The sequence below is a fragment of the Myxocyprinus asiaticus genome, chromosome 24 (genome assembly GCF_019703515.2).
Source record: "Myxocyprinus asiaticus isolate MX2 ecotype Aquarium Trade chromosome 24, UBuf_Myxa_2, whole genome shotgun sequence".
Lineage (NCBI taxonomy): Eukaryota > Metazoa > Chordata > Actinopteri > Cypriniformes > Catostomidae > Myxocyprinus > Myxocyprinus asiaticus.
Genome location: NC_059367.1, coordinates 24390420 through 24418359, shown reverse-complemented (window position 1 = coordinate 24418359; position 27940 = coordinate 24390420). Strand labels below are relative to the sequence as shown.

Sequence of the window (27940 nt, the reverse complement as noted above, 5' to 3'; positions counted from 1 at the left end):
TACTGGGAGGGAAGATAACTGTGGGTTTGTGTGTGGTGTTGGTGTATGTGCATTGAATTTGTGTCCTCATGCCTGTAATACCAGCTGCATGTTTCTGTGTGCAACATGTTTATTTATATGCTCTGTTACTATGTGTCTCATGTGTGCTCTTTATGATGCTGTCTGATTTTATGTGTGTGCAGAGTATCTGTTTGTGTGAAAGTGTATTTATACTTATAACGCTTTGGACTGTGTACTGTGGAAGCACTGCTGTGATGTGGCTGCTTACATCTCCACTTTGATTTGCTCGGCTGGATTCCAGTGGCGATTCTCAGCAAGGTCTGAAATTATACACTAATCTCCCTTACACACTCACATTATGTCTGATGGATCATATAGTGCTGAGTTATACTCCAATAATGCATGCATTACATTTCCTCTGAGCACAGTAGGGTTGGAGCATGATGAAACCATTCGAACATTCCATGCACAGGATAGAGGAACGGTCAGTACAGGCAATCTGTTGCTCTATGACAGGGTTTTCAACAGGGGTCAGAAGATCTGCAGGAGGTCTTCCAATTATTGTTTGATCTCAAATTAATTTTTGTGAAATGATGAAAATATATGTTAAATGAAAATTACATTACCAACCAAAGCTAAATGTTTTATTGTCCCTCCCACATTAACCTCGTGCAACCCCGCATCCACATGCGTGGATGTTGTATTTTGGCTTCACTATATGCAACACATAATTTAAATTAGTTTACACAGACTGAATACTGTTCACAAGACTCTAGACTGTCGTTTAAGGGTTAAACTTCTGCCACACCATGTCACGTGTCACAACAATATGAAGTTGATTTCCGTGAAGTAATTATATGGTCGCAGAGCCAACAACAGTGCCTCTGGTAAGTAACCTCTAAGTTTTTCACTGAAACCTGTTTGGTTGGAGAGAGTAGCGTCTCTAGTTTCGTTTGATATGGTGCTTTAAAAAATTATTCATTTTTCACGCGTCAGCGCTCTGATAAACATGTTGATGTCCACATACGTGGATTTTGGGACATTATTCCCACAAAAGTTTAAACATGTTAGTTATTTTTACTATTTATAACTTTCAACATTAACACATTTGTGGGTAATTTTGTATTTCTAAATATAATACAATATTATAACTCTGTAAACAGATACTTCTGAAATGTAATACAGTACTGATCACAAATTTCACTACTAAAATTTTTTAATCAGTAATGCAATCTTTTAGATTACACTTTTTTATTAATATTTTCAATGGATATAATTTATGTTAGGCAAAGATTGTTTTTCCTAGATATTTTTCCTCTGTGTCTCTTTGAAAATGAAGTTTTTTTATTTGGTGAAATGAGGAACAGGACCTCACTGTCTTAAATGTATGTAGTTCTATTGCATGTATTTCAGGCTTTGGCTCAGACTGATCTTTCGGAGCATAATCAGTAAATTACGCACAAGTTATTGCTGTTGGTTGATTGGTAATGTATTAATAAAAATCTAATAATTTAATCCATAAAAAGTAACTGTAATCTGGATCACCACACATTTTAAAATGTAATGTAATCTAACTAAAGTACTAGGTTATTGTAATCTGATGTAAATACTTTTAATATGGCACTATTGGACAGTTTAAATTCTGCTCAAAGCCAAAACACAGTAACTATGCCAACATTGAAAATGGGAATAATGGCTTGAAAATGTTTTAATTGTCCAGCCAAATTACAAAATAATTATACAATAGTCTCTGTTTATTTATTCAGAATAGGTACATAGTTGAGCCAAATCCACCTGTCAAAGGACAGTTCATAGCCTATGAGGCCAGATTCCAGAATCATAACTCAATTTTGAAAATGTTATGCAATATGTAACAGGAGATCCCTGTTCCATCTCTCTATGGGTTGTTGGCCTACAAAAGGTTGAAGACCCCTGCTCTGTGATTGTTAAAACTTTCCACCCACCCAAATTACAGAGGGCAAAGCACCCCACTGAAAACCTTCAGAGATAGCAACCCTGCAACAATTGCAACAGGATTTTGTTGCAGTTCTTCCAGCATATGTCTTCTCAGTTTGTACATTTTTGACTGGAGGGTCATCTGGAGCTTGACTTTGCCTGTCTATTTCTGCTTCCTTTAGTGGCTGTCTGCGAGCTCTAATGTTGGGAAGGCGAAGACCCGCAAACCGTTGAGGGTGTGTGTGCTGGTTTGTCTTGCTCGTGGCTGAACAGATTAAAGCTACCGGTAGTCAGAGTTAATCCTGTGTCGACTGGGTCTCTGTGTGTCAGCAATAAGGCAAAGGGTATATGGTAAAAAAAAAAAAAAAACCCTGAAAGAAACAGAAAAAAATAGCTTGTTCTGCTCTCCTCTCTGTACCGATCTTAGTGTCAGACAAAAAAAAAGGGCTCTTCAAAGAATTATAATGTCTCTCTTCAGACTTACGTATCACGCAGCTGGAAAAAAGAGTGAAATCAACAATGTTGGCATACTGTGCTTTTCATATTTCAGACTTAATGGAGGAGGAGAGAATTGAGGGGGAGCTCAGTCAGAATAAAGATGAAAGGAATAAGAGAGGAGAGTTGAGATGAAAGCATTGATAGGGGCCCGTGGCCCTTACATTCATTGTGATGCCACACGTTTGAGTGTGTGTGTGTGTGTGTGTGTATAAGGGGGGCAAAGTTAAGCAGAGATGTGTGAATGGCAATGGAGAGAAGGAAAAGCAGCATAACATTAACTGGATGTCTGTGTGTTGGTATGTGTGTATGCGCAATCTACAGTATGTGTCAATATACAAATATAATTGTAGTAAAATATTTTGCACCTGTTCTGTAGACTTTTCTGTGCACCACAGAAACTGATTAAATAGCAAGACACTTAGTAGGGCGATTAATCAAAATAAAATCGCAATATGATGTGGTGTGATTATCAAACAGCAAAGGATGTGACATAATTAAATAAATAAATAGTCTGCTTACTGTATGTGTGCAACGCTGTTCTATGTAGCATTACACATACTCAAAGCTGTTAAATTTACCTCGCTCTAGATTCACTAATTGCACATTTGTGAAATTTCAAATATGCTTGGCCACTAAACGTTACCATCCAAATCTATAGAAACTTCATAACAGCAGGTTAAGAAAATATTATATAAATATGGTACTGTTTTATAATAATAAAATTAATTATAATAGTTGTTGTTTTTGTTTTCAATATTCTACAAAAATATATTTCCATAATTTCTTAACTTATTAACTTATTATTGGGCTCCAAAAAATAATGATGAAAAGTGGGCTGAGACCCTATCACAAAGTTGACAGTAACACTTTACAATAAGTTTATACTGTATTTGTTAACATTAATTAACAAACTAATAATGAACAATACTTTTATAGCATTTATTATTCTTGGTTAACGTTAATTTTAACATATAGTAATACATTTTTAAAAATTAAAGTGTTATTTGTTTACATTAGTTAATGCACTAACATGAACTAATAATGAACAATTGTATTTTTATTTACTTACATTAACAAAGATTAATAAATGTTGTAAAAAAAAGATACATTTCATTGTTAGTTCATGATACATAATGCATTAATTAATGTTAATGAATGGAACCTTATTGTAAAGTGCTACTAAGTCGACAAAAACAGGTACAGAGTGAACATCCTTAATTTTGGTCAAAAGGAAACTAAGTAATATATAATATATATTTTTTAATCATACCATAGTTCAAATTGCAATCATGTTATTTTTCAAACTAATCGCAATTAGATTTTTTTTTTGTCTGAATTGTTCAGCCCTACTCAGAAGGCAAGATGACAACCTGTAACCTCTCTCGCTTCCTATTTTTTTCACCTCCCTGTCGTCTGTTTCACTCCATTGTCTTCTGTTGCCACAGCACTATCAATTAACCAAAATTACACTGTGTTCTCACTGGCATTGTGATTAACTTACAACTTGTAAACCTTATCTTTGACACCTCCATAATCATGACTTCCCTGCTTCAGTGGACAAACCCTATGGAAAAACTTTGTGGACAAAAATAGCAGGAAATTATTTAAAAATTAGACTTTTATATTTTCTGAAGAAATGATGTGGTGCTTGCCAGTACAAAGGTGCTGCCAGAATGCTAAGAAGTTGTGGATGACTGCCAGGCCATTGGTACAGTGCGTGGTTGCCAAGGTATTCTGGGTGGATGCTTGGGCTTTGTTAGGTGCTAGTTAGGGGGTCCTGGGTGGTTGCTCACTGGCTCAAGTCAAAAGAGGTATCGATTATGACTAAAGTGTAAACAGTGGGGAACGAACTATATGCCAAAGTGTAATACTTAATGTTAGGGGTACATGTTTGTTCAAGTTTATGCAACAGTAATAGTGATGCTTGCCACAGCAAAAGCACTACTAATTAGTCCTACCTAACTTTTGTCTTTATAAAGTTAAATATGGTGGCACATAGAAAATATTCTATGCAAATTTATCAAAGCCATTTCACAAAGAAAAACAACTAATTACACAATTTTATTTTAGTTGCTATACCCTCAGGCACTAACACTAACTTCTACCCTTTGCCTTTTCAACACAATCTTTTGTATTGTGTTGCATTATGGTGATGCATTACAGTACAAAAGTGCTGTCAGTGAAAAAGCTTATCAGGATTATAGGGCATTATAGAGGGAAATAGTGCATTTTAGTGCTTTACAAAGCTACAGTACATGCAAGAAAGGTTCCTGAGTGATTAGAAGTCTTTACAGATCTTCATAGCACAAATGTCTTTCTCACCTAATTAAAGTAGTTCCTTAGTAAGCTTAAGACATCAGGGAACATGGCATTAATTACAAATCAACACATTTTACTTACAAATGCACAGAGAAAAAAATAAACATTTCCAGAAAATCCTCAAGGATTTAGAAGGCATGAAAAAGCTCCTCTACCTCAAACAAAAGTAACAGAGTGGAGGTATTTAGATTATATAAACTACAAACAAAATAGTGTGTGAAATGTTTGTTGAAGAAGTGTTCTCTGATGTAGCCTATGACCCTGTTTACATGCACATGAATTTCTAATTAACGGAATATTCCGGGTTCAATTCAAGTTAAGCTCAGTCAACAGCATTGTGGCATAAGGTTGATTCCCACAAAAAACTATTTTGACTCGTCTATATTTTTCTTTAAAAAAACAAAAAGCAAAAATTGAGGTTACAGTGACTACAATAACATGGAAACCAGAAAGCGGGTTATTGCGAGAAAGCAGCGTTCCCGTATACATGCCCTGTATAAGCGGCATACTCTTTACTCCTGTATACATGTGGCTCGATCAGTAAGCAGCTTTCTCCACAGAAACGTAATATTCCTGCGCCACTTGTGTAAATAACAAACATGGTATCCGAGGAAGACTTTACAATTTTATTCTCTGTTGCTTCGCTTTATTTCCAGATATTCCAGAGTTCTTGCTGTGTTTGTTTCCTCACCTACCTATTGCGACCTGCAGCAGAATTGCGATTCAATAGTGGGGTTTCCCTTTATGTAAAACTCCGGGATTCCCTCAATGTACCAATGTAAATACCCGAACTTGAGGGGCCATCGATATTTTACAGTGGTGTTTATAAATGGATATAGTTTATAATGCTTGTGCTTTTCCCACTGTACTCCCAAAAATATTTTGTTGACTTGTTGGGCTCCACCCTATGACTTGTTATACGGTCTGTTCCACGCACATGCACACTCTTCAAAAATCTGAGAATGCCACCTCTGTGTTTACATAGCCACATAAGCAGCTTTCTCTGGTAGAAACCTAGGTGTGTTAAACCACTTTCTCTTAATGCCTTAAACGGTGTACAGAAATCTGCATTCTCGTTTACATGATATTTCAGAATGCCGCTTTCTGCAAAAAACCTGGAATAACCCGCTTTCTTAAGTGCATATAAATGTGGTCAGTGAGGCACTTACAATGGAAGTGAATGGGGCCAATTTTTGGAGGGATTAAAGGCAGACATGTGAAGCTTATAATTTTTCTAAAAAGCACTTATTCTGTTAAAACTCATATATTATTAAAACTGTAAAGTTGTGTAAATCGTCGTTTTTACTGTCGTTATAGGGTTTGTTGACATTATATCATCATTGCAACGAAGTTATAAAATTGGCTATAACTTTAGAGAAAAGTTTGGTACGTGATTTATCACACTAAAATCATGATAAAACACATACTGTTTATGTCTTGTGGCATTACTGTACTTTTGAAACAGTGAGTGTTTTAATGTTAACGCATTGGCCTCATTCACTTCCAATGTAAGTGCTTCAATGTAACCTCGATTTTTGCATTTTTTTTTTTTTTTTTGAGAAAAGGAGGGATGAGTCAAAATAATTTTTTGTGGGAATCAACAATATGCGACAAATGCTGATGACTGAGCTTAACTTGAACTGAACCCGGAATATTCCTTTAAAATCTACATTATATTGTAGTCAAGCGTTTATTCTGAAAAAAATACAAATAAAAAAGGCTAACATGCTTTACAGATACTAGAATATTCTGAATAAACAAAGAAAAGCTCATTCTTTTATCGATATTCTTTACTGGAAGTATTGAAGACAATGTTCACTCTGGCCTTTTATCACACTAATTCTGCTCAGTAATGCAGTCAAATTGTTAATTCTCATTCATGTCATTGACAACAGAACACAAGATAATAAGAAATAGGCTGTGTCTCGTTTGGAAGGATGCGTCCTCCAGAGGTCGCATTTGTCGGCCACATACGTCATCGAGGCTGTCTCGCTTCATAAAAGCGAATAGGACACTTCGAATGCAGCCTTCGAATGCGACCTTCTTTCATGGGAATTCGGAGGATGCATGAGATGTATCCATCGTGGGCACTCCCAACCCACAATTCTTTGCTTCAACGGAAATGTCTAAAAAAAAAATAACACCAATTTGCCCGTAAATATGATGTTCAAACGCAAGTAATGTTAATTCCCAAGTTGAAGTACCTCAGTAGATGGGTGCAGAGTATATCATATGTATAATTATATTAATATATAATTAAAATGAAGTATTAGACTAAAAGTACACCTGTAAAATATATTGTCTCTTTACAACATTATAACTATCCTAAAATTTACCTCATACATTCCCTTCCAAATGGACTTTGTTCCCTTCTCACTCAAAGCGCTCCCGCTTGTTAATCAATGGTGTGCTGTCATAGCAACCATGTTACGTTCCGTTTCTGTTTGTCCTACGAAGGCCGTCTCGTATAAACAAGACTTGTTTAAAGGAGGATGCTCGGTATACTACAGCCTTCAAAGGACGCATCCTACCTAGCACACAGCCTTCGAAACGAGACAGCTATAAATAGCAAAATGTAGGCCATAAGACTGTTACAGTGCTTTCATCTATCTATATACTAATTTAAATGTTAATTTAAATTATTTTATGTTGTGAAAACAATCAGTCTCTTTTTAGCTCCAAACATGTGTTTCTCTGTGTTTCAACACAAACATGTGTTGTTTGTATGTAGCATAACTTTCATTTGGACATGCATGTTCCATTACAGTGGATTTTCTGAATTAGATGTTTACATGACAAAGAATTCTGATTTAAAGGGCATATGCCAGCTGTATTATCTGGATGTCTAGAAACTTGAATATTTAATCCAGTTTAATCAGGGTACTGCAATAATATTAACTTGTTTGAATAATGCATATATAATCAGAATATGACCAAAATTCCAATTAATATAAGAACATTTTTGTGCTCAAAAATGCAGCCAAAATAGTATTTAATTATTTCTGTATGAAACTCTTTTACAGGAAGACATTGTAAAGAAAGGAATCTAAAAGAAAGGTATTTGTTTAAGGGTCTACAGTATATAACACAAAAACTTGAGATATATCAGAGGAGAGGAAAGGTTTTTGTAAGGCAGATGAAAGTGACTCATCAAAGAGAGAGACTCCAGCTATCCCGTCACAGCTATGTACCTTCTCTCCCCAGTCTCTTGTTTTAGAGGAAGGGTGTATTTGTACAATCATCTCTTCACAAAATATAAAACAAAAACTACAAGACAAAAGGATGATAGTGATGTTTTAAGTGTTGAAGGAATGCAACAATGCATTTGTGAACAGATCTTTCTGTCTCTGTTAGGTTTTTGTAAGGTAGCAGTAATCAGCTCCATTTATAAAATGTTTTGCTAAAAAGACACAAGAACATGGTTCATTGGTCTGATCAAAGTGCATTTATAAACTGATTTTTTTTTTTTTTTTTACCATAATGACTGTGTTTCAAAGAAGCATAGATTGCAATTAGAACAGCAATGAACCCAGATACAAGGAAGCAGGTTATAATATCATTTTAACCAGTTCATGTAGATTTACTGATTTATGGTTAGGGGCAATTTCATGGAAATGTCAATGTTACCATGGACAAAATTTTGTGTTACAAAGGAACAAAATATAATATATTTTACTAAAGTAATGCATTGTAATATATACATACACATACACTACCGGTCAAATGTTTTGAAACACTTACTCATTCTTTATTATTATTATTTTTCACATTTTAGAATAATAGTAAAGTCAGCACAACTATGGAATAACATAAATGGAACTATGGGAATTATGTTGTGACTAATCAAAATCCAAAATAAATCAGAACTGTGTTATATTTTAGCATCTTCAAAGTAGTCACCGTTTGCCTAGAATTTGCAGACATGTACTCTTGACATTTTCTCAACCAACTTCTTGAGGTATCACCCTGGGATGCTTTTTAAACAGTATTGAAGGAGTTCCCATCTATGTTGGGTACTTATTGGCTGCTTTTCTTTATTATTTGGTCCAAGTCATCCATTTCAAAAACTTGTTTTTATTTTTATTACATTTTATTTTTATAGTGAACGAAATTAATATGTTGGCACAATTATATTTTTGTCTACAAAACTAATTTCAAACATTTAAGCATACGCCTTCAGATCAAAAGATTTTTAAGATCATGAGAAACATTTCAGTCGTGTTTCAAAACTTTTGACCGGTAGTGTAAGTCAATGTTTTAATGTCTGTCAATGTCTGGTTTTTGCTGCTTACATTTAAGGCTTCTATGTATCCGCCCTCTTCAAATGTCTTGTTTCTAAAACTGTGATCCTTTGGAAGGATATGCAGGATATGCTTATTACATTTTATTTTTATAATGAAATAAATTAATATGGTGGCACAATTATATTTTTGTCTACAAAACTAATTTCAAACATTTAAGCATACGCCATTAGATAAAAAAAAAAAAAAATTAAGATCATGAGAAACATTTCAGTCAAATGTTTCGAAACTTTTGACCGGTAGTGTATATATACACTGAACAAAAATATAAAAACAACATGTAAAGTGTTGGTCCCATGTTTCATGAGCTGAAATAAAAGATCCCAGAAATGTTCCATACGCATTGATTAGATTAGATTAGGGCCTAATGAATTTCAATTGACTGATTTCCTTAAATGAACTGTAACTCAGTAAAATCTTTGAAATTGTTGCATGTTGCTTTTATATTTTTGTTCAGTATATATATATATATATATATATATATATATATATATATATATATATATATATATATATATTAGTTGTGCTCAAAAGTTTGCATACCCTTGGAGAATTGGTAATATATGTACCATTTTTAAAGAAAACATGAGTGAGCAGGCAAAACACATTTATTTTATTTCTTATGGGATTCATATTCAACTGTAGGTTATAACAGAATGGCACAATCATAAAACAAAACATGGCAACAAAGAAAAAATGAAATGACCCCTGTTCAAAAGTCTGCATACCCTTAGTTCTTAATATTGTGTATTGCCCCCTTTAGCATCAATGACAGTGTGCAGTCTTTTGTAATAGTTGTCTATGAGGCCCCAAATTCTTGTAGGTGGTATAGCTGCCCATTCATCTTGGCAAAATGCCTCCAGGTCATGCAAAATCTTTGGTCATCTTGCATGAACCGCACGTTTGAGATCTCCCCAGAGTGGCTCGATGATATTAAGGTCAGGAGACTGTGATGGCCACTCCAGAACCTTCAACTTTTTCTGCTGTAACAGCTGGAGGGTCAACTTGGCCTTGTGCTTAGGGTCATTGTCGTGCTGGAAAGTCCAAGAGCGTCCCATGCGCAGCTTTCGTGCAGAAGAATGCAAATTGTCTGCCAGTATTTTCTGATAACATGCTGCATTCCTCTTGCCATCAATTTTCACAAGATTCCCCAGGCCTTTAGAGCTCACACACCCCCAAACCATCAGTGAGCCACCACCATGCTTCACAGTGGGGATGGTATTCTTTTCACAATAGGCCTTGTTGACCCCTCTCCAAACATAGCGCTTATGGTTGTGACCATAAAGCTCTATTTTGGTCTTGTCACTCCAAGTTAGTGTGCCAGAAGCTGTAAGGCATGTCAAGTTGTTGTCGGGCATATTGTAACCGGGCTTTTTTGTGGCATTGGATTCTTTCTCGACGATGCAGCTCATTTTTGTTCAAGTATCGTCGTATTGTGCTCCTTGAAACAAGCTCACCGTCTTTTTCTAGAGCAGCCTGTATTTCTCCTGAGGTTACCTGTGGGTTTTTTTTTTTGTATCCCGGACAATTCTTCTGGCAGTTGTGGCTGAAATCTTTCTTGGTCTACCTGACCTTGGCTTGGTATCAAGAGATCCCCGAATTTTCCACTTCTTAATAAGTGATTGAACAGTACTGACTGGCATTTTCAAGGCTTTGGATATATTTTTATATCTTTTTCCATCTTTATAAAGTTCCATTACCTTGTTACGCAGGTCTTTTGACAGTTCTTTTCTGCTCCCCATGGCTCAGTATCTAGCCTGCTCAGTGCATCCAAGTGAGAGCTAACAAACTCATTGACTATTTATACACAGACACTAATTGCAATTTAAAAAGCCACAGGTGTGGGAAATTAACCTTTAATTGCCATTTAAACCTGTGTGTGTCACCTTGTGTGTCTGTAACAAGGCCAAAGATACAAGGGTATGTAAACTTTTGATCAGGGCAATTTGGGTGATTTCTGTTATCATTATGATTTAAAAAGGAGCCAAACAACTGTTATAATAAATGGTTTCATAAGATCACTATCCTTAAATAAAAGACAGGTTTTTTGCATGATCAGTCATATTTTCAAAATCAATGCCAAAATGTTCACAATTTCTGCCAGGGTATGCAAACTTTTGAGCACAACTGTGTGTGTGTGCGTGTGTGTGTGTGTATATATATATATATATATATATATATATATATATATATATATATATATATATATATATATATATACAGGTGCATCTCAATAAATTAGAATGTCGTGGAAAAGTTCATTTATTTCAGTAATTCAACTCAAATTGTGAAACTCGTGTATTAAATAAATTCAATGCACACAGACTGAAGTAGTTTAAGTCTTTGGTTCTTTTAATTGTGATGATTTTGGCTCACATTTAACAAAAACCCACCAATTCACTATCTCAACAAATTAGAATACATCATAAGAAACAAAAAAAAACATTTTTAGTGAATTGTTGGCCTTCTGGAAAGTATGTTCATTTACTGTATATGTACTCAATACTTGGTAGGGGCTCCTTTTGCTTTAATTACTGCCTCAATTCGGCGTGGCATGGAGGTGATCAGTTTGTGGCACTGCTGAGGTGGTATGGAAGCCCAGGTTTCTTTGACAGTGGCCTTCAGCTCATCTGCATTTTTTGGTCTCTTGTTTCTCATTTTCCTCTTGACAATACCCCATAGATTCTCTATGGGGTTCAGGTCTGGTGAGTTTGCTGGCCAGTCAAGCACACCAACACCATGGTCATTTAACCAACTTTTGGTGCTTTTGGCAGTGTGGGCAGGTGCCAAATCCTGCTGGAAAATGAAATCAGCATCTTTAAAAAGCTGGTCAGCAGAAGGAAGCATGAAGTGCTCCAAAATGTCTTGGTAAACGGGTGCAGTGACTTTGGTTTTCAAAAAACACAATGGACCAACATCAGCAGATGACATTGCACCTCAAATCACCACAGACTGTGGAAACTTAACACTGGACTTCAAGCAACTTGGGCTATGAGCTTCTCCACCCTTCCTCCAGACTCTAGGACCTTGGTTTCCAAATGAAATACAAAACTTGCTCTCATCTGAAAAGAGGACTTTGGACCACTGGGCAACAGTTCAGTTCTTCTTCTCCTTAGCCCAGGTAAGACGCCTCTGACGTTGTCTGTGGTTCAGGAGTGGCTTAACAAGAGGAATACGACAACTGTAGCCAAATTCCTTGACATGTCTGTGTGTGGTGGCTCTTGATGCCTTGACCCCAGCCTCAGTCCATTCCTTGTGAAGTTCACCCAAATTCTTGAATCGATTTTGCTTGACAATCATAAGGCTGCGGTTCTCTTGGTTGGTTGTGCATCTTTTTCTTCCACACTTTTTCCTTCCACTCAACTTTCTGTTAACATGCTTGGATACAGCACTCTGTGAACAGCCAGCTTCTTTGGCAATGAATGTTTGTGGCTTACCCTCCTTGTGAAGGGTGTCAATGATTGTCTTCTGGACAACTGTCAGATCAGCAGTCTTCCCCATGATTGTGTAGCCTAGTGAACCAAACTGAGAGACCATTTTGAAGGCTCAGGAAACCTTTGCAGGTGTTTTGAGCTGATTAGCTGATTGGCATGTCACCATATTCTAATTTTTTGAGATAGTGAATTGGTGGGTTTTTGTTAAATGTGAGCCAAAATCATCACAATTAAAAGAACCAAAGACTTAAACTACTTCAGTCTGTGTGCATTGAATTTATTTAATACACGAGTTTCACAATTTGAGTTGAATTACTGAAATAAATCAACTTTTCCACGACATTCTAATTTATTGAGATGCACCTGTATATATATATATATATATATATATATATATATATATATATATATATATAAACGATAAAGAAAATTGCATTGTTTATCCACAACACTGATTTTCAATCAGCCATATTTCATGGTTTCAAAAGAGAGACCAAACGACTCTTTATTTTTACTTTATCTTAATATGAAGTTTACAGAAAGACAAGAAGTCTGAGAAATATATAGGCTAACTTTGTCATAATACAGAATTTTAAATTTATGAGGGCTACATCTATGAAGTCACTGCATTCCAGTCCTATATCATGCCCATACATTTTAGAGGTTAAATTTATTCATATTAATAAGTTAACTTCATTAATAAATATTCATAGATTATATTAATACATGTACAAAGCTAACTTATGTTCATATTTAGTATAATCTGATGACAAATTAATATAATTGACGTACTGTAACAGGGTCTCTATTTACTTTTATCAACTACAGTAGCCTTTAACTGTTACACACGTGACCATTACGAACGCTTTATATCAAATCATATTGATATATTGAATGTAAGAATCACAAACCTGAAATGCACATTTGATTACCATGATGACTAAAAGTAGATGACATGCTTCAAATGTACTGCATTTTGGAAAGGAAAATTAGTTTAATAAGGAACTAATTCAGTACTGGGTTTTTTTTTTTTTTTCTGCTAAGTTATATGTTGCCATACAGATTCTGGTTGATTCAGTTCAAAATGTGAATCATTTCAACCAATTATTTAAAACGAAGAATGATTAGATTTTGAAAAGCCATTGCAATTTAAATTTGATTAGCTGTTAGGCATGTCATAAAATACTGATATATCGATTTTTGATCAGCACATTATTTTATAGATATATTTTTGAGGCATCAATATATTAACATTTGCCAATATTTATATTAGAAGCCTAATCTGCGTGCTTTCCAATTCACTTATTTGGGCTTCTGTTGAATGTCTGGCATAATAGCGTTGAGAAACCACAAGGGGTTGGTATAACATTTACTGAAGCTGGTCGCAAGGCACAGTTATCACAACATAGGACGGGTATTTTAGAGCTCCTTGCATAGGACGCATACACACAAAACTTACGAAGGTTTTTGTACTTCAAGAATGACAGTGACATTGATGAGTTTGCAGGTTAGTGTATGAAACTGGTTTATCAGTGAAAACTGAAAGATTACAAAATGATTATACTATATCTATATGTATCTTTGAAGAGGTTTCATTCAAGCTGCCAAACCACAAAAAACACACTTGTAACGGAAAATACATTAAGTAGGCTATATGAAAGATACTGTATATATACACAATATATCATCCACTGATGGCTAGGCGTTGAAAACTTTTGAGCAGCCTCGAGACACGGTGAGCCTGCGTTGTATGCGTATATACCCATATAAAAAAAATTATTGTTTTGAATTTTAGAAAGCGTCATCCATCAGAAACATCCGGTGTGTGACCCCCTTTAATTTACTCTGCTGCTCATGCTTAACCAAATATATATTGACTAAATATATTGATATATATTAAATATATAGCAAGATATTCATACCGATAATCATTGGAAAAATCTTCCTATTATTGATGCGTGAAAAAGGCATCGATCCCAAGTCTATTAGTTGTGCAGTCTTAATGTATATCATACCAATGTCTCAAAGGTCATATTTTTTATCATCTCCCATACTTATGTTACCTATCATCTACCATTTAAAATGTTTTTGCAAACGTTGCTTACAGCATGTAAAAGATGCTTTCAGAACTTTGATGTACGTAATAATGATGTCACATCCATAACACTGTTTTTTTCTTTTCCTCAATAATGTTAAAACAGTAAAAAAAAATTATATGTTCTATGGAGAGCCAACCCTTCTCCACTGCTCTGGTATTATTGTTTTTGGATTGTGTATTTCAATTAACAGATTTCCTACAAAGTGTGTTGTTGTATCCAAAAAAGTAATGTGCATTTTTGTTACATCCATAACACAAGTTCATTTCACTAACTTAAAAAAAAAAAAAAAAGAAAAAAAAAGAAAACCTGTCTAGACTGAGATTTTTTTCATAAGATACAGTACATACAAATGGTTCAATATAATGGTTCCCCCTCCTGTCTTTATAAATGGAGACTGTGTGGAAAGAGTTCGCAGTTTTAAATTCCTGAGAATCCATATATATGACAGTCTCTCCTGGTCCACAAACACGACAGCTGCTGTTAAAAAGACACAGCAGTGCCTGCACTTCCTGCTGGTCCTAAAGAAAAACCTTCTGTGTCCAAAGCTACTGGTGGCCTTCTACCGCTCTGCTATAGAGAGTGTTTTAACATACTGCCTCACAGTGTGGTATGGGGGCTGCTCAGAAGCTGAAAAAAAGCTCTACAGAGGGTCATAAACACAGCGCAGAACATCATTGGCTGCCCTCTCTCCTTACTACAGGACATTGCAAACACCCGCTACTTATCCAGAGCAAAAAAAAAAAAATGTGTTAAGGACTCTTCTCACCCCGGCCACTACCTGTTTGCCCTCCTGCCCTCAAGAAGGCGAAACAGGGCAATTAAAACATGCACTGCTAGATTCTTGAACAGTTTCTATCCAAAAGCCATCCAGTCCCTAAACTAAGGGCTATCTTGCACTATTTATATATGACACTTACTGTGGACTGTGCAATAACTGTTTGAAACCCTTAACTTGCATTTTCTTGTTTTACCTGCTGCATTTAGGTTTATGAATGGAATGTGATTGTGTGGATTACATGTGTGTATGTATTGTAGCAATGCTGAGCAGTTTCTGAAATTTTGTTGTATTTCGATGCAATGACAATAAAGGCTTCTAAATTCTAAATTCAGCTACCAATAGTTATTAGATTTTTCGAAGAAGTTAAATTTCGTGGTTTGACTGCAAATGTCAGATCTGTAAAGCTGGAAATGGCCTTAAATCTTTCACATGCTGTTTTTAAGAATTTTGCAGTCTATCGCTAAACATGCCAAAATATTACTGGTTATTAACAATGTCAACACTGTAGTTAATTAGTAGTATGCTCAACATCTTGTGAAAAAAAAAAACAAAAAACAAAAAAAAAAAAACTTAGACATCTTACTGATGCTGTTTTCCTATTTTCCTTGTTCTGAAAGACATAAAATCATTTTATTTTCTAAAGGTTACCCCTCCCTTTCCCTCACATCATTTTTGTCATCTTTTGTCCAAAGAACAGTTTTAACCTGTTAAGAATTTGAAAGAAACCAGAAAGTGCAGATTTGATCTGCGTATAATTAACATTTTCCCTTGACTCCCTCTATCTCTGTCTTTTTCCTCTTTTTGTCATGTATAATCTTTTGTCTACACAACTTACCTGTACACACTCACACACTTCTACTATTACACATAGACACTTTAAACACTAAGTGGTTACTTACAATTATCTTTCTGCCCCACTGTTATCTTTATCTTCATTGTTACTATTCACCTTGAATTTTCCTTTCTTCTCCCAGACCAATTTGAACACATACCATACACTCTCACACACACACAAACACACTTACCCTGCTGAACGAAGGAGCCATAGACGAACCACATGGAGTTGTAGAGAGTGGTGGAGGAGAGAGATCCCATTGGCAGTCTGGGTGGGTTGAGCCAGTTAAGGAGATACACCAGAGTCCCCACCAGCAGCACTGTACCGGCTATACAAGCCCACAGAGAGAGGTCGAAGGGGGCTAGGCATGCAAACATATCCACCGTCCTCTCTGCTTTCTTTATCAACACACCCACAGAGTAGTCCAGGTAGCGAGTGGTGAAGTCTACCACGCTCTCTCGCTCAGGAGTGATGGTCAGGGCTGAGAGACCCACATCTGCTCTCTGCCAAACAAACAGACACACAGAGAACACACAAATTAAACCCAGATTCATATGCACATCATGCTCACAGCCTAAGGCAAGAAACATTGTGGACATGTGAGAGCAATTCAAACTAACTGCAAACTAGTGCAGCATTTCACAGTACATTAAAGGAATAGTTCATCCAATAATGATAATGCTCTCATCATTTTCCTTAACACCGTCTCAAATTGTATAACTTTCTTTCTTCTGCAGAACACAAAGACAGGATTTATTTTATTTTTGTAAAATTTAATGGGGTCTAACACTTTCAAGCTCCAAAAAGGACATAAAGTCAGCATAAAGGTAATCCATACAACTCAAGTGGTTTAATCCAGTCTTCTGAAGTGATACAATCGGTTTTGGTTGAGAACAGTCCAAAATTTAAGTCTTTTTTCACTATAAATCTTGACATCTGTTGTCTTCTTGGTGCATCATGATTTGAAGCTCGATTACACTTCCATGCGCTTGACGCATGCACAGATCGCGTGTGCATTGCATATATTTGCCCAGAGTGCCAGTTTCTCACCCAAAACTGATCGTATTGCTCCAGAAGACATGGATTAAACCACTCGATATGCTACCTTTATGTCCTTTTTGAAACTTGAAAGTGTTGGACCCCACTGACTTGCATTGTATGGACAAAAACACCTCTTAATTTGTGTTCCATTGAGGAAAAAAGTCAGATGAGTTTGAGATGGCATAAAGGTAAGTAAATTATGAGAGAGGTATAAGTTTTGGGTGAACTATCCCTTTAATAACCATAATCAATTTTAAAATATTAAGGCAAATGATAGTGATCCCTTGATATCTTGCGACTTGCAAGCATGAGAGAGTTAAGACAGATGCTTTAAATGAGTCATATATATATATATATATATATATATATATATATATATATATATATATATATATATATTTTTTTTTTTTTTTTTTTTTTTTTTTTTATTTAAATTATTTTATCCACTTTATCCACAAAAGTAATCCATTAGACTCGGATAAATCCATATATGTGTGGGTGAAAAACAGATAAATATTTAAGTCCTTTTTTAATATAAATTCTCCTCCCTGCCCAATAGGTGGCGATGTGCAGGAAGAATGTGAATTGCCAAAAACAAAAGAAGAATGCAAAAATGAAAGTGAAAGTGGGGATTTACCATAAAAAGGACTTAAATATTGATCTGTTTCTCCCCCACATCTATCATATAGCTTCTGAAGACCGACTTAATCACTGGAATCATATGGTTTCTTCTGTGCTGCCTTTATATGCATTTTGGATATTTGGATATTCTTCTAAAACTCTTCGACTGTGTTCAGCAGAAGAAAGAAAGTCATACGCATCTGGGATGGCATGAGGGTGAGTAAAGGATGAGATAATTTTTATTTTTGGGTGAACTATCCCTTTAAGTTTCTTTCTTTTTTTTTCTTTTTTTTTTTTTTTGCAAAAACAACCAGAATTTAGTTTTTTCATGATCATTGTCCACCCTCTCTTTGACCCTTAGAATTAGACAGGCTGTTTATTGCTCCTGTGCCATTAAGACTACTACATAAACACACTCTTTGCATGTGAAACAAGAACTTTGTTGCACTCACTCACAAGTTGAGGGTTTGCCGAGTCCAATGTAGTTTTTAAATGCTTTATCCTTCAATCCCAGCGTATTTGCAAAGCCAGTGTTGCAAACTCTATGCATTGTGAAAGGTTCCCAAAACAATTTGCATTGGGATGCAGAGTGCAGGTGCTACACACAGCCAAAGCACAAGGTTTGACAGACTTCTCAAATATTACTCATCATTCTTCTGGTGTTTTGGAATAATGCTATTTATTGTACTTCCTACATGTTACCTCACCGTGACTTGGCAGGCCAAGTTTCTGATTACGGACATTGCTGACGTGTAAATGTGGGTAGTTATGAGTTCAAATGTATTCATCTGACAGACTTCAGAAAGTTGCAGTAGTTTTTGCAGCTTAGCACATTTCAATCACTTTTTTAAAATTCCCTAAATATGTTCATGTTTTCTATGACCATGTAAATAATAATGCAAAAAAAAAAAAAAAAAAAAAAAAAAAAAAAAACTTGATAGAAAACAAAATAGCCCTGTGATGGACTAGCCATCTGTCCAGGGTGTTTCCTTGCCTTCAGCCCGAGAAAGCTGGGATAGGCTCCAGCGCTACCCGTTACTCCATAAGACAAGTGACTATAGAAAATGGATGGATGGATGGAGGAAACAAAATATCCTCATATTCCTTCAGTTTAGCTTGGGGGCAATAATATATCTGCTGCCAAAATAGGCTTTTAGGCTAATGGCTTTTAAATGCTAAACATCATCTAATTTTTATTATTTTTCTGACTATTCTTTTTTTTACATTCTGACTATGTGCGCACAGCGGCAGTGAAATTAGATGAGACCTAAGGAACCTGAGAGAGTTCCTGTCAAGAGACATTATCATCCGCAGAACAAAGGCATGCCATTATCAGAGGGCGAGTGCCACAGTTACCTGTCTGACTCCCATTAACCTTCCTGGCCACCTTCAGAGAACAGGGACCACCACAAGACCTCATTGTTTGAGAAGGGTTACAGAAGCATCCGGCTACCCAGGTATTCCACAAATGCTAATCCAGACAACAAGTGCTCCTCTGATTGTCTTGCCCTAGAAACTTTACTGTACAAGAATACTTGCTTCATTGCACACTTTAAGAGTGGAGAGAATATAAAATGAGAGAAAAAAATTTATTTAGGGAGCAGAGGGTAGATGTAGTGTCAGTATGCTAGTGGTAAACTTAATGCAAGGCTAATGAACATCTATCTTTCTGATGAGTTATAGCCAAGTTAAAGGGGAGTCATATCATGAGGAATCAAATTTTCATTGATGTTTTGAGATAAAAGAGTTAGATGTAGTATGAAAACATACTGTAACTTCAGAACTCAAAACTCCCCAATCCAAAAATATATTGTTTTGAAACTAAGCTGGAAAAAAATGGCTCGTTCTGACTTCTGCAACTAACTGACATCAGACATTTACATATCAGTGATGACTATTCAGTATTCAGAAACTTGGCCTGCCTAGTTCTGGCACTTTTAATTCTAAACACCAGAAGAACAAAAACAGTAAAATATGAGAAACGTCCACCAATCCTTGTGTTATTCCTGGCAGTGTGTAGCACCCGCTGCTCTGCATATCCTTCCAAAGGATCACAGTTTTAGAAACAAGACATTTGAAGAGGGCGGATACATAGAAGCCTTAAATGTAAGCAGCAAAAACCAGACATTGACAGACATTAAAACATTGACTTACACTACCGGTCAAAAGTTTTGAAACACGACTGAAATGTTTCTCATGATCTTAAAAATCTTTTGATCTGAAGGCGTATGCTTAAATGTTTGAAATTAGTTTTGTAGACAAAAATATAATTGTGCCAACATATTAATTTCTTTCATTATAAAACTAAAATTTAATAAAAAAAAAACAAGTTTTTGAAATGGATGACTTGGACCAAATAATTAAGAAAAGCAGCCAATAAGTACCCAACATAGATGGGAACTCCTTCAGTACTGTTTAAAAAGCATCCCCAGGTGATACCTCAAGAAGTTGGTTGAGAAAATGTCAAGAGTACATGTCTGCAAATTCTAGGCAAAGGGTGACTACTTTGAAGATGCTAAAATATAACACAGTTTTGATTCATTTGGGATTTTGTTTAGTCACAACATAATTCTCATAGTTCCATTTATGTTATTCCATAGTTGTGCTGACTTTACTATTATTCTAAAATGTGAAGAAAAAAAAATAAAATAATAATAATAATAATTATAAAAGTTTTGAAACACTCATTCTTTATATATATATATGTATATAAAATAAAGAATGAGTGTTTCAAAATTTTTGACCGGTAGTGTACATTATAGATGGACCTCAGGGAAAAAATGACCCCTCTAAACAAAGCTTATTGTGCTGGCTTTATAAAACTCTTGTGAAAGGGTTCAATATTTTCATAAATTTGCACTGGCCATGTACATATTTGTGTGCATCTTTTTTTTTTTTTTTTCATAAGCTTAGCTTGCAGGACTCTAGGCAACTGGCCTTAGCTGCAAAAACATAATAATGACTTTGTAAATTGGTGCATTTACAAATGACAAATCTCCCAGGCTTGTGTAAGAGAAAAGAAGACATGGACATAATGTAGGCAATATGTCCTGATGTCATCTTAGTCACCCCACACAATTCACAGCTGACTAAATCTGCTAATTTCATGGCCTGCTATGGAAACAAAATGCTTAAATGAGCAGAAATGTTAATTCATGCTTCACTAGTACTACTGTATATTGGCATGTAGATTGGCAATGTAAGGTATTCCTAGTACGAAGGCCTCGGACGAGGAAATACTGTGTTGTGTGTGTGAGAGTGCATGTTTGTTTAGGTGTAAATAATGTACTTGTACATGTACAGTACTTGTGACAGTTGCTTTTGCTGTAATGACCTGGCCTGTTATATCCTGTCATAATAGCCTTTTTTCAACTACTTTATAAGACTAAACACAATCCAAAACCAGACAAAAATCAAATAAGTTTTTACTAAAATACATAATTTCAATAAAACATCAAAGGTCTGGTGTATCAAGAAAATGCACAGATTTGAAGTCGCCTGAAAACAATGTGTCAACAGAGACAGCAATAATAGGATTAGAGCTCTTTTATTTTTTCCTTGTGTTTTGGTCTATCTCTCTAGAAATGAAGATAAGAGGTAGTGTGCTGTAACTCCAGTTTCTATTCCCCTGACCGAACAGTGGTGAGGAATATTCACAGGAGAGAGAGCAGTAGGGATGGAGGCGTGTCGTGGAACTGTAAAGAACTGTGGAATGGAAAGCAGCAGGAGCTTGTGAGTAATGACCCTGAAAATATGTCTGACCTCTGCTGCGAGATTTGCCTTTTGTTTATCTGCCAGTGGACAGCATTTTGGTATGAGGTTTTTCTCATTCACATGTAAGAAATCAGTACTCCTATTTATCAAACTAGTGCAGACTGTTTGGGGATACCAGGGAAATAGAAAAGCCCAAGATAGTTTGAGGGAAGCAATGAAAAGCTCAGTTTGTAGCATTCAGCCATAATCTATTATGCTACTCATATCAAAGGCAGTGCTGACTGCACTAAAAATAATTCTGCAACATCAAATTGTTCGAAATGCATTCAGATTTGAATTGTGTATTAAAATTTTACATATTGCTTCTACACACACACACACACACACACACACACACACACACAAACACACACATATATATATATATATATATATGAAGTATTTGTATATGTAAATCCCACTTAAAATTAATTTAAATGGATTACATATAAAGTATCAAAACAAGTGGCATCTGCAAACAAATAAAGCAAGGATTTTTAAAAAAATTTTTTATCAAAAGTAACCTTACATTTCTAGGGATATTTTCCACTATTTTTGACAACCAGAAAGTGTCCAAACACTCGTCATAATTATGAACAGAATATCTATTGTTTTATAATTTGAAACCTAACACAGTTCTTTTCAACGTAGTCTCATAGAATTAATGTTACTATAACTACATTTTTGCAAACTGACTTTTACATGCTGCTTTCTATGTTTTGCTGCAGTTTCCTGGTGAAATAAACACAAGAGGCACTACAATAACTGTACATTTTATTCACTTTCATACAAATCAGGACTAAAACGTCTGATTACGAATTTATAAATACCTCTTTTTTTTTCCCCCTCACTATTACTCACACACTGCTATGATATTATATCAAAACACTTTTACCCGAACGCATCATTTGAAAAACGACACATTTTAACGCTTGTATTCAGGACTTGACATTAACTTTCTTGGCTCACCGGCCAGTGTGGCTAGTGGTATTCCAAAGTAACTAGCCACTCAGCATTTCCACTAGACAAAATCCCCCGCCCCACAAAAAGTGATGAAACTAACTGGAGACTGTAACCGCATGCATTTGTTTTGGACATTTTATTTGAACAAGAATGATATGAGTTCAGCAGAATACAAGCCTAATGATTTAAGTCATCTCTTAGAATATCTGAAGGCAAACATGGCCAGTTAGAACAGGAGGAAAACTTTGTCAATAATGTGTCCATTTGTCCATGGAAATCCAGATTTTAACCCCTTTTACCATTCTAAATTATACTTGCCTATGTGAAATTTTGACATTGTTCTTTCATTTTTTTTTTTTTTTTTTACAGTGGCATTTGTAATAATAAGGCCATAAGCACAAGTCAGACCATTGATGGCTCAACATTACTGTGGTAAGGCTAATGTAGTAGATAGTCTTTCTAAAAAAAATAAACACTTTGTGCTATGAAAAACTAATAAACTTAACACGTTTAGAAAACTGTAACTACTTAGTAAAGTTAATATTTCCAAGAAGTACAAAAGGAGATGTTAGGTAGATTAAACTCAGTCACCATTCACTTTCATTGCAACTTTTTACATAAATAGAAAAATTCATGAATCTATTTCCCAATCATGAAAGTCCTATGGGTTTGGATCAAGATAAAGGTGAATGATGACAAATAATTATTAATAATAAAAACAGGTTCACCCTAATCAATTTATAATATATCTATACTAGTTTGGATGATGAGGTGTATTTTAAAAACCTTGTAATCGATGTTGATGCAAGGCACACTGTTTTTGTCTTTACCTCGTGAATTTGTGAAGTTTGACATCCTCAATATAGTGCATTAAAGGAGAAGATTCTCAGTAGAATTCAAATGGGTCACATAAGTTTTGTGGTCTCCATTGGACACCGAGATAAAGCCTTAATGAATCATGCAAAATTCACTCTGCGTTGTCCCAGATCTCTGGCTATCTCTGAAGCACGCTGGTGTGTGCTGCAGCAGTTCGCGCGAAACCACGCTTTGTGTGAGTTATGAGAGGCATATTTAGTGCTTATAAGGTGCTGAATGTGGGACGAATACAATAAAATTTGATTCAGTTGCGGCCACCCGCCAAAGTGGCTAGTAAGGGTGACGGAGTTACCCGCCACTGCCGATTTCTACCCACATTTGGCAAGTGGGCGTGTGTTAATGTCAAGCCCTGCTTGTATTACAGACCCAGCTACATTTACACACTTATTCCAATGTGATTAGCCTCCGCGGTAGCTCACTAGATAGAGTGTTTGACTTTGGACACAGAAACCGAGCCTCTAGCCCAGCCAAGGGTGCTTGAAACTAAAGTGAAAGTGCCATGTGTTTTATATCGAATTTTCTTTTAAAACAGTATTGGTTAGGTTTAGGTGTTGGTTAAGAGTAAGGATTTCTCATTTTTTATCTCTCATTTATCTTTTAAGAAATTATTGATTAGGTTTAGGTTACAATTTTAGGTTATGGAAGTATATTTTACTCATTAAAACATCTAATATTCACCTTAAAAACCTCATCTGATTATAACATAATTTCACTCAATTTTGGTGCCCCCCTAACATAATTTCACTCGATTTGGGCGCCCCCCACTGGACATTCTGGGAAACTGCAACCACACATGTCATGAAGCACGTCATTTTGGTTTCCAACAATTTTGCAATTGTCACATACATTTCATGAGACCTTCTTTTTGTGAAATGTTTTGCTTTATAAGTTTTCTATCTTTAAAATAAACGCCACTTGGTTTGATATTTTGTTATGTAATGCAAAGATTTCATACATTCATTAATTTTAAGTGAAGCTTAAGTGTTGAAACACTTTGTGGTGCCACTGTATACAGTAAATAAAATAAAAAATATCTTACCTTAAAAACCAGTTCTCCGATAAGACCATTCCAAGTCCCATCTGCATGCTGGCTGCCATATTTGTGATCAGGAGCAACGTAGATCTCATATTTAAAGCCAAGGTAGTTTGCCAGAGCATCAAGCACATCAATTGAGAAGCCCTGGTACTTCTTAGGCTTCCCAAGCACATTTTCAGAAACCATCACAAAAGGTTCTTCCTGGAAAGAGCCACAGCACAGAAATCATTCAATCATCTATTGTGACTAAGTCTTCTAGCTCAAAGCAACAAAAACAGTTGCAGGGGATTAACACATTCATAATAAACAGTCCCTACAATAATGCCTATGGACACAGAGGTAGGTTAAAGTCAGCGGGGAATTATAAATACTCTCCTGAGAACACAGCTTGATGCTAATGTGAGGGTGGCAGATCCATTCCTGGAGCTGACACAAGTGTTTACCTGAAGCGGAAGTATAAGCTCCAATAGCGCCTTACTTAATGCTCATAATTTTATTTTAAGCAGGAGGCAATGCTGTTGTATATGGGCTAAAGCTTAATGTCACTTCTCTTTAACCTGCCCTTATGAGCTGTGGCATAATTCTGAGAAAAGTCAGGCGGGAATTAATGCCACATCATATCCAATCAAGAGTAATGTGAGAAAAGTAAATATGCATAGTTTTTTTAGGGTAGCTAAGTGAAATTTTACAGGATATAAGTGTGCTTAAGGACCTGGGCAGGCCTCACAAACATGTTTGAACTCAGTTAGGAGTGAAACATAACTGAAGAGAACCTGAGAGGACCCCAAAGAAAGGAATAGTACATAATGTGGCTGTGTCCGAAGTCATTCACTCATTCACTCTTTTACTCATTCACTATTTACTATATAGTGAATGACAGTGAGTGCTCTATATCAGCAAGGAGCAAATGAAATGAGTGAGTGAATTCAGATACTGACGGATCCACCGAGCGTCGGAGAGAGTCGCAGAAACTACTTTGTCACATACAATATGTACATTTATATTACATGTACATTACTTTGAATAATACTTTTACCACTAATAACAATAACAACAACAATAATAATAATAATAATAATAATAATAATACTTGTTCTTAAATAAGATAGTATATTAATGAATAATAAATCTTCATTCTGTTTGTCATTTTTAGATATGTTCATTATGATTTAATTAAAATTACATAAGTTTAATAACATACATAATGCGTACATTATTGTATTTATTTATTATGTTTTAGTATCTTTTAACTCGATCCAACATGGGTAGCGTTTCTGGGCACAGATATGAGAAAACTTGCGCCATCATGCAACCATAAAGCAGTTATCATAACCTATACGTGAAAACCAAATATATGAATCATCCACTAAATTATCATTGCCACTGTGTGCAGTCTCCTGATTTACAACAATATCACCTCAGTTAATTATTTAGTGAAGAAAGAATTATTTAGCTTTATGGCAAAATAAAACTCTATATAAACAAATTACACATTTTAAAATGTGTCTGTATGGTTTTGGCTCACTACATTTTATTATGTTATTTTAATCGTCATATTTTTCAAAAAGTAAAAATTCAGTCAGCATGAAATAAAACATTGCAGGAATGAAGGGAAAAAAAATCATATTTAATAGAAAAGGGGACTGAACAAACCATTTTCTCTCAGATTATATTTCTATTAAGATTCACACTTATCAAAACATAACTTAACTTGATGGTACTTTTCAGCAATACATTATTCATAGAGGGTTCTGACTGACTCTTGAGATCCCTAATGCTCAATTAGGAATTTAAGGTTTTACTCTGCTCATATCAAAGAAATGAAGTCCTTACGTTAAATGAAAAAATATATACCCGGTTTCAAGCTGATCATACAAGCATTAGCTATGCCTATGGCTGAAGAAACTTATGTGAAGTTCTACAGAAATGAGACAACATTTGCAACATTTGAATGTGCAACATTTAAACATTCATATCGATTAGTCTTTCTTCATGAATAAAGATGAGCACCGTCTCCATGGTTCCAAAAAAGCTTGGCAGACTACTGTGGAGGTGGATATGATGCGATTTGGATTTAGTTTGAGCCTTGGGCTTACTCGTGTCCCATAAAAGGTCTACAAACATTATCATACACTGCCAAACTGGCTATAGAGAATTTCTGAAGGTCAAACAGAGAAAATACTTTTTATACGGAGAAAGTTTAGAGAGGCACTCTGTGTAAGCTGTGGAAATGTCCTCAGGAACACTGACAACTGCATTTTTCATTGAATTGTGATTTACTCAAGAGCAAGCAGGTTCACACAATTATAGAAGAGATATCCAGAGGCTTACATATCTAGAATGCATTTAATATTCTATTTTTTATTAAAGGAACAGTTTTAACAAAAACAGTATCATGCAGTCAGCCCCTTCAAACCCTTCAGAGATGGAGTGACATAAATGGAGACAGAAAAGATATTAAAATTATGAAATTAATTTGAAAATGTTTAGGCATTTAATAAATAATGCATTAAAATACAGTATATACAACAGCAAAAACAACTTGAAATCACTGTAGACCAAGGCTGGATTGGTAATCTGGCATACCAATTTTTCCCAGTGGGCCGACGCACTTTGGGGCCGATCAGGGAAGACTGGCCATCGGGAGAACTGGACCAGCTGCGAAACGGGCCGAACGGGCCGCGATAAGCTGAAATGAGCCACCGCGTTATGCAGAACGGGCCACAAAAGGGCGCCGCGATATGCTGAAGGGGGCAATAATATGCAGAAAAGGACAGCGACACTTTCTCGTGCTGTATGCAATCGTAATTAATGCCAAGTTAAAGAAACTTTGTTCTCTAGATCGCCGTGCCAATGGCCTCTGTTGAGTGCCGCAAGGAGTGGTTAAGATTTTCGAGGCCCCAAGCAACCGTCCATCAAGGGGCACCCTTTCGGCATACATCCAGGGGAAATTACATGAAAACGATTTTATACAATAGCTTAAAAAATATTTTTAACAGCCATTGTGGTGAAGGCATTTTCTCAACCATACTTTTTAAACAGTATTGAAGGAGTTCCCATCTATATGCTGGGCACTTAGTGGCTGCTTTTCTTAATTATTCGGTCCAAGTCATCTTTGGCAGCGGGGGCGTGGTCAAGCATCTCTCCAGAGAGAGAAAGCGGTAAGGGCACTTACACCTGAGCTAAATTATGTCTAACACCTGTCTCTAATTTCAGTGAGCACGGGGAGAGCGGCATAAATAGAGTGACACAACACTCAGTCAAGAGAGAGACTGGATACGACAGAGCCGAGCCAGAGCAAGGATTTTCTAATAGTGAGAGTTTATTTGTGGAAGCAGTGTGTGTTAGTGTTTAGTTAGTGCATAAAGGTAAACTGTAAAGTGGTGTCGAGGAAGATGGGGAAATAAAGCCTCACCTGAAGAAGGAAAAC

General features: G+C 35.7%; 1 protein-coding gene and 1 long non-coding RNA gene across 6 annotated transcripts in view; one reads left to right on the top strand and one right to left on the bottom strand.

Moving 5' to 3' along the window:
* The window catches only part of grid2 (glutamate receptor, ionotropic, delta 2), a 646068-nt gene that overhangs the window by 120231 nt on the left and 497897 nt on the right, over positions 1-27940 (bottom strand). For all 4 annotated transcript variants that reach the window (XR_007892871.1, XR_007892870.1, XM_051653314.1 and 1 more), the window contains exons 10-11: positions 24514-24711; positions 16411-16723 (exon numbers count right to left, since the gene is read on the bottom strand). Coding sequence is in view for 2 of the 4 variants with exons in the window: in XM_051653314.1 (XP_051509274.1) it covers positions 16411-16723; positions 24514-24711 (511 nt within the window). In the remaining 2 variants the exon portion in view is untranslated. The remainder of the gene's footprint in view (positions 1-16410; positions 16724-24513; positions 24712-27940) is intronic.
* LOC127414945 (uncharacterized) lies at positions 237-27931 on the top strand. 2 transcript variants are annotated; one of them, XR_007892876.1, is made up of 3 exons: positions 237-318; positions 21465-21614; positions 27727-27931. It is a non-coding gene; the product is annotated as an uncharacterized LOC127414945 (long non-coding RNA). The 2 variants fall into 2 exon arrangements; XR_007892877.1 differs by lacking the exon at positions 237-318 and adding an exon at positions 17795-18098.